At 58.3% G+C, this 7250-nt stretch overlaps 2 protein-coding genes across 2 annotated transcripts; one reads left to right on the top strand and one right to left on the bottom strand.

The window, feature by feature from the left end:
- Positions 1-66: 66 nt before the first annotated feature.
- On the bottom strand, positions 67-910 carry SPRG_14820 (hypothetical protein; the record flags this gene model as incomplete). Its single annotated transcript, XM_012353962.1, has 6 exons — positions 67-91; positions 135-219; positions 270-409; positions 459-601; positions 647-784; positions 827-910. The coding sequence occupies 6 exons, from the start codon at positions 908-910 to the stop codon at positions 67-69; spliced, it is 615 nt and encodes a 204-aa protein (XP_012209352.1).
- A 2910-nt stretch (positions 911-3820) lies between these two features.
- SPRG_22344 (hypothetical protein) lies at positions 3821-6331 on the top strand (the record flags this gene model as incomplete). Its single annotated transcript, XM_012353990.1, has 2 exons — positions 3821-5195; positions 5343-6331. The coding sequence occupies 2 exons, from the start codon at positions 3821-3823 to the stop codon at positions 6329-6331; spliced, it is 2364 nt and encodes a 787-aa protein (XP_012209380.1).
- Positions 6332-7250: the final 919 nt, after the last annotated feature.

The following is a 7250-nucleotide window of genomic DNA, read 5'->3' as shown; positions in this document are numbered from 1 at the left end:
AACCCTCGTCGAGGGTGTGTGCGAGGCGTGTGTGGTGGCCTGAGAGGGTCGCGACCGCCTGCTCCATCATGGCCAGGTCGTCGAGTCGCTGCTGCGCGTGGATTTTGGTCTCGCGAGCGTGCGTTGCGGCGGACGCTTCAAAGCCCGCGAGCTGCGCCTGGAGACTCTCGACCTGCTTTTGCCACAGAATCCGCAGGTCCGAGGCTTCGTCGGCCATGTCTACGGATCCTCGATCTCAACCTCAATCTTAATAATAGATAAGTGAGAACGCTTGGCTCGCGTCGCGTGGTCGTGTCGGAGCTCGTGCACGCGGTCCTTTGTCTCCATGACGTCGCGCTGAAGCGCTTGCATCCACTCAATGTTGTGGCTGTGGCTCGCCTTTAGAATCTCGTTGTCCTTGGCCCAGTCCCTAGTCCATTGTGCATATCTATCTATATACGCTCTTCGAAATGGCACACCGCTCTTTCAAGCTCCAGACGTCCCACGCACGCTTGGCCTGCTCGAGCTCGCGCTGGGCCGCGAGTGTGAGCTCCTTTTGCTTGTCGACTTGGTTCTCGAGCTGCTCGAGGCGCTTGCTCGTGTTCTTGCGCACGCCGTCAACCTACGAGGATCGATAGCTGCGTTGGGATGCAAATGGATTGGTTGCCTCGGCGAGAAGCACGTCCGAGAGCGTCTCAAAGGCCTGCTTGAGCGCGTGCAGCTGGGAGCTCAAGTACGCAAAGGTCGCTTGCGACTCCATCTCGAGCTGGAGCTGCTCGGCCGCGTCCTTTTGCAGCCCCTTGATCTACTCGAATCGGAAAGGAAGAATCGATGGAGGGGACTGCACCGCTTGGCGGATCTGGTTGAGGTCCGAGAGCGGCTTCTTGGCCTTGGCCGCGTGCGCCGCCGTCTCTCGCAGCACCGACGTCATGCAATCGTCGGGCGTTTCGCGATCCAGTCCTTTACCCTCTGGAAACGACGGTCTTGGACGACGAAGATGCATCTCCCGCCACTCCATACCCTCCACATCCTCCAAAGCGACGACGGCGTTCAGAGACTAATACCGACGTCGATCAAGCGCGTGCTTGGCCTCACGTATCTCGGCGCTTCCATGGGCGCGAGCCTCTATTTCCTCGATATCATCGGTCCGGGTCTTGCAAATGACCTCTTCTGGCCCAACTTTGACCCGACGTCGGCCCAGACGTACCTCATCGACGTCTTCAACCGCCACCTCAGCGTCACCAACGCCTCGGAGATTGATCTCTACGACCCGAGCCAAGCCATTCTCAAGACGTACGGTCTGCCATCGACGACTGCGTTTTCAAAACCCACGTATTCCCGTGTGCGCTCGCTGGTCGAGTACACGTCGGTGGCCGATGCGATTACTGGGTTTCAGCTCCTGGATCCGGGCTACGTCTTCAACCTCATGACACTCTTTTGCTGGGCCGACTTTGAAAAGCGCTGGGCCGTCGCCCACACGGCAGCGCGTCAAGCGCGATGTGCATCCACGATGGCCGACAATGGCGCCGTGTACCTTGAGGCGTACCTCCGCAACGTCAACTGGGACGCCTGGTACGCGATCTACGGCGCTAGCTTTGAGTTTGGGGTTTCTGACGCGATTGTGACAACGCCCGAAGGCCGCGAGTGGTACCGCAGTCTTCCGAACGCATACGAGACTCTCGCTCTCGAAGAAGCGTACTGGAATTCGCACCAGATTTCGCGCTTCCAGCTGCAGTGGAGCAACGACTACCAGTTTGGCGTGCAAGAGTCCATCTCGGTGGTCAACATGCTCGGGTGGCGTCAAGACCTGACGATCCAATCCGTGTCGTTTGGCGAGCGGAGCTCCAAGTGGACCACGTTCGTGCTCAACTGGGCGTTCTACGACGATCTCTGGGCCACCGCCGTCGTCAACGGCAGCCTCGTGCGCAGCGCCGTCAACTATATGGGCGATGCCACCATCGAGACGCTCGTCGGGCTGTACCCGTTCACGCCCGCCAGCATCCTGGTCCACAACCAGGTTGGGCCGTTGCAGGCCATAGACATGGTGCTCCTGGCACCCCCGATAGAGCTCGTGGCCGCCTATGCTACGTACGATGCGGCCGTGACGCTGGCGCTCCAAGCTGACAAATTGCTTTTGAGCCTCTTCGCGGCGTTGCCAACGGTGGTGCTGGACCCGGTTCCACTGTCGTGGCAGACAACATTTCGGAACTACACCTTCTTTGGCGGCAGTCCTTTCTGCCTCTTTGGCTCTGGCGCGGCCTTTGTGCAGCCGTCATTTTCGTTTGACGATACGTGCGGCAGTCAAGTACCGAGTCGACTGCTCGTGCAGCCATTGCCTGCTTTGTTTGCGTCGACGAGCATGAAGCTGCTGGAGAAATCGCTGATGCCGAGCTGCACACCTTGCAGCGCTGCGACAATAGCCTCCTGCGACTCGCTTGTGTTGGCACTTGAAGACATCTCGACTTCGCTGCTACGCAACACGACACTCAAGAGCCTCTTGACGCCGATGGTGCAAGCCGCCGCAAATGCCATCCAACGACTTAACGTTGAGATTGTGCAGTTTGCAATGACGCCGGGCGGGGCTGAAACTGTCTTGCGCCAGCCGTTGGTGGGCGATGACGCGTGGTCGCTCATGGGCTACGTGGCGCTTCACGAGTGGGTCAACGGGTACCGGGAGGTTGTCTCGTTCCAAGGCGACGTCGCGACCTTCAATTTGATGTCGGAGCGCATCGAGCCGACTCCGTTTCGCGCCAAAGCCATCGAAGTGCCCAAAAGCACGTGCAACTACCTCTACTTTGTCGCGATTCTAACGTCTGCCGCCCTTGTGAGCGTGGCGTGTATCACGGCAGCGTACGCTCTCCTCGAGCCCGCTCGAGATGCCGACGGCCTTCACTTGCTTCTGTACAATCACGTGGCGGGACCTGTCTGGGTCGGTCGTCCGCTGCTGCTGCTCCGCGCGGCTGCCGCCATCACCATGCTGAGCACGGCGCCGCTGGATTTCCTCAATACCGATGGCATAGCCCGCTTCCGCTTTGCACCGCGTCCGTTGATGCACGTTGGAATTCTCGCGAGCGAAGCCACGTGGGTGACGTACGTCCTCAACGACATTTTGCTGGTCGTTGCCCACGAGTACGCTCAATGGGCGGCGCCGCTCAGTGGCGCGTTGGTGTGGCTGAGCCTCATGTTACTCGAGATCTTCCACCCGCTTCGAGCGACTGCGGCAATTGATCGCGTCTGCACCCGTGTGGACATGGGAGCTATCGTGACGTGCACCAGTGGCTCTGTCGACCTCGGGTCAATGGCCCACGCCTGGCGCATTCTGGGTATCAATGGCATTGCTCTCGTGCTCTCGTACAGTGTTGTTGGGGCCTCTCGGTGTCGGCAGCCGCCGAGTGGTAGGGACACATCGCGGCAGTCGCCCCTTGCCCGCCTGGTTTCTGCTGGCGCCGAGGCCTTCTTGGCACCCAAGGAAACCAACATGTGGAAGCTGGACGCGTCAATTGCGGCCATGAGCGGCGTTCTGCGCTTCCGCTTCAAGTCCGCTCGGTGCATCTTTGATACAAAGCTGTGGCTGTTCTTTTACAACGACGCGGGACCGATATCTCCGTCCAAGCCACTGGCCAATCTGACACCTACAACGCCAGGTGTGGTTGCTGTCGCGAGCTCAGGCGTTGCGAAGCTCAAGGTGTGGAGTGGTCTGCTCTACCTCGCTGCGAGTGTTGTCGGCAGCCTCTCGTACCTGGAACTCTCCACTGTGAATTTAGCGAATGATCTCTGGTGGTCAACGTACAATGCCACTGGCACTCAGAGCTTTCTCGCCAATTGGTTCAACCGTTGCCTCATGCTCAACGCAACGCAGGCAGCGACGCGGCTGGACGTTCCAGCGTTTGCCGACTTGACTGACTACGCGACACCCAACACATTGATCTCGTACGCCCGCGTCTACGCGCGCCGCATCCAGTACGAGTCGGGTAGCGATCTTCCCATGATGATCCAAGGGCTTCGCACCATGGACGCGTGTCAAGCGCCGTGGATCGCAACCAGCTACTGCTGGCTCGACTTGGATCGACACATTGAGATGGCCAACTCTCTCGCCCGCCAAAATCGGTGCAACGCCCAGTACCGCACCAACGGCGCCGTCTACTTGGAGTCGATTCTTCGAAATGTCGACTGGCCCACGTTCGAGTCGTGCTGGGGCACGTCGTTTGAGATTGGAGTCGCGAGAGATGTACCCTCGCTCAAGCCCAACGGAGCTGCCTGGCTCACCTCACTCACTACTCTCGACCGCCTCTCGGTGGTCGGTGAAGCCAACTTTTGGCACTCGATGGGTCTCTTGACCTACACGACGCAGTGGCAAAACTTCAAGGCGCTCGGTCTCCGCGATGTGTTCTCCATTGAGAATGCTTTTGGTTTGAGATATGACATGACGCTGCAATCCAACAATGGCTCGTACCACATTCCCATGTCGACGTCGTGGAAGACGTACTGGACGTTTGCGAGTGACCTCTGGGCGATATCAACCAATGGGTCGGGGATCGCTGGCAAGTCGCTCTTGCGGCAAAGTCCCCACTTTGCCTTTGCCAATGCCTCGCTCGCGTCGATTTTGACCCGAAACATCACCTTGCAAGCGCCGCTCGACGACGTTCTCAGCGAGTTTCACCATCGTCTGGGGCCGTTTGGCGCCGTCGACCTCTACCACGTGTCGTTTCCAGCCTCGCTCGCCCAGTTGCAGCGCGACATCAGGAGCGAACTCTCGACACTCCTGTCCAGCAGCAAATCCAATGCCATGCAAGACGACTACGCCAGCCTCGTGCTCATGTACTCGATGAGTCCCGTACCGCGTGTTTTGGATCGAAGCACGTACCTCTGCGCCGGTGGCAGTCTCTTTTGCGGCCAAATTCCCTCCAACTTTAACTTTTCCATTGGCTTGTCGCTGTTTACGGGCGTCGATACCATGTGCTACACGAGCTTCAACGAATGGGTCTTTGTGAATCAAATGCAAGCCGTCTTTAGCGTCGTTGCCTCGGGTATCGCGCTCGACCCAACAAACTTGATTCCTCTCGCCTGTGCCGCCGAGGTCATTGCGCCAGCCCAATGCCTCGCCTTTCTCGCCAGTGTCTCTAATTTTGTCTCGACCTACTTTCCCACGAGCTCCCTGCAAGCCTATCGATCGCGAGCGACATTTGTCGAAGCGGATGTGATCGCGACCTCGGTCGGTATCATGCAGTACGCTCGGCACGTGCTCACCAACCGCATCGAGCTCTTCCACCAAGTGCTGTTCGACCCGTCAGATGCAACGATGATGTATACGAGCTACGCACTCGCGTATGATTGGGTCGTGGGCACTCGGGAAGCTATCGTAGCGCATGGGGATGTTCATTCGGTGGCGATGCTTTCTACACAGTCGCCCATGTCCCGCTTTGCCGCCAGCAGTATCGAGATGCCCCTCAACGTCGCCACGTACCTCCGAGGTCTCTGCCAGTACGTCTCGTTCGTTTTGGCCGCGATCGCCTTGGTCGCGGGTTTCTACACGCTAGCGAATGGCTGCACGAGCGAGGGCTACAACCTCTTTGAAGTCAACCGCGTCGGTGGCTTGACGTGGATTGGACGTCCGCTGCTCTTGGTTCGGAGTGTCACAGCGCTCTGTATTCTCAGCACGGCCACGCTCCAGCTCCACAAAAATGGGATCACGACGCAAATGATTGCGTCGCGAGAGGACGTGTCGTCGGTGGCCAACTACGTCATCAAGATCCTCGCAGCGAGCGAGCTCGGCTGGCTCGTCTACATCTTTGACGACGTATGCATGGCGTGGACGCGCCAGTACAGTGCCAGCTACACGGCCAAGACAGCGACGACTGCGTGGCTCGTTGCGGTTGGCTTGAGCTTTACGAGCCCAGTCTCGCACAGTGCAACGATTCAGCGGTCGTGCGAAATTGTGGAAATGGACTTTGAGATGGTGTGCCACAGCGGCGTCGTCGCGATCGGGTCGGTCGACCGATTCCAACTCCTCGTGGGGATCGCGGTCGGCGGGTCCATCTTGATGTACGTGCTGGATCGAGCGTGGCATGTGCTGCCACCGCTGAACGAGCGCGACTCGTGCTTGGTGTCGTGCAGCGCCAAGTACCTCTTTGAAAGAAGAGGCTGGGTCTACGACCGCGTCTACTACCTGGACTTTGCGTCTGCCGCCTTGACGGGCCTTCTTGTCTGCACCTTTCAAGGCGACTACTACGTCTTCGACATCAAGACGTGGAGGATGCTGGTCATCCGGCGCAGCGACATCCAAGCGGCGATGACGTTGCATCCGTCGGCGCACCACCTGGCCCGCGCTCTCCCGCTCCTCAGTTCGAGCTAGATATACTAGATGGTGGCAACGCGACTATGTGCCTCTTGTTGGTCGCCAAAAATGCCGTATCCCTTGATACTTGTCGTAGTAGATAGAATATCGCCCAAGAAAGCGCTGAAAACAGGCTGCCGCATTCGCACGTCGTTGCCTTCTACACTTGTAGTCGCGCGATCTCTCCTTCCACTGGAATAGTTATGTGCTTCATTTTCATGGAATTACTGCGTCTCGAGCCATCGCATGCTGCTGGTCAATTGGAACGAGAGGTTAGAGGTCACTATGCTCGGCGTCACTTCTGCCGCACGCGCGGTGAATTGATGTCATGTGTAAGACGTGTGTGATGGCAATGGTATGATAGTAACTATCGATTACTATGACGTGGCACTCGGAGAATATCCTATTTCCGCGCGAACGATCAGTCGCGTAAAAACGATATCGACAAGGGCGAAACCGGGGACGAGCGCAGCATGAGCACCGAGAGTCCGAGCACGACGACAAGGTCGTCAATGACCTACTCTGGCAGTGCAGTAGGCCGGGCTCAGCGCGCGACCGAGCACGATGCCTTCGTCTGGGTACTTCTTGCGGCTGGCGATTGGCGGCGGCGCGGTCTCATCGGGCGGAAAGAGGTCGATAGCGTCGGATTGGTCTTCTTGAGGGCCTCATGTCGAGGTCCGCTTGCGCTTCTCGAGGAAGGCAGCGCGCTCTGCCTCTTCGTGCAGCCGCCCGTCGCGCTGGACCTTCCCGATGATCGCGCGCGTCGACACCACTTCTTGTGCTTGCGGATCGGTTTAGAACTCGATCTGGCATGGATGTTTTATTGGCTCAATTTTTGATTCTTTATAGCCAATCACATGACTCTGATATGACCTCGTCTTAAATAGTGTGACCACTATTCAGCACAACGACGAGTAGCAGCCCACAGACGCGCCAG

Source organism: Saprolegnia parasitica, assembly GCF_000151545.1.
Source record: "Saprolegnia parasitica CBS 223.65 unplaced genomic scaffold supercont2.141, whole genome shotgun sequence".
NCBI lineage: Eukaryota > Oomycota > Saprolegniomycetes > Saprolegniales > Saprolegniaceae > Saprolegnia > Saprolegnia parasitica.
This window is presented reverse-complemented; position numbering and strand designations above follow the sequence as displayed.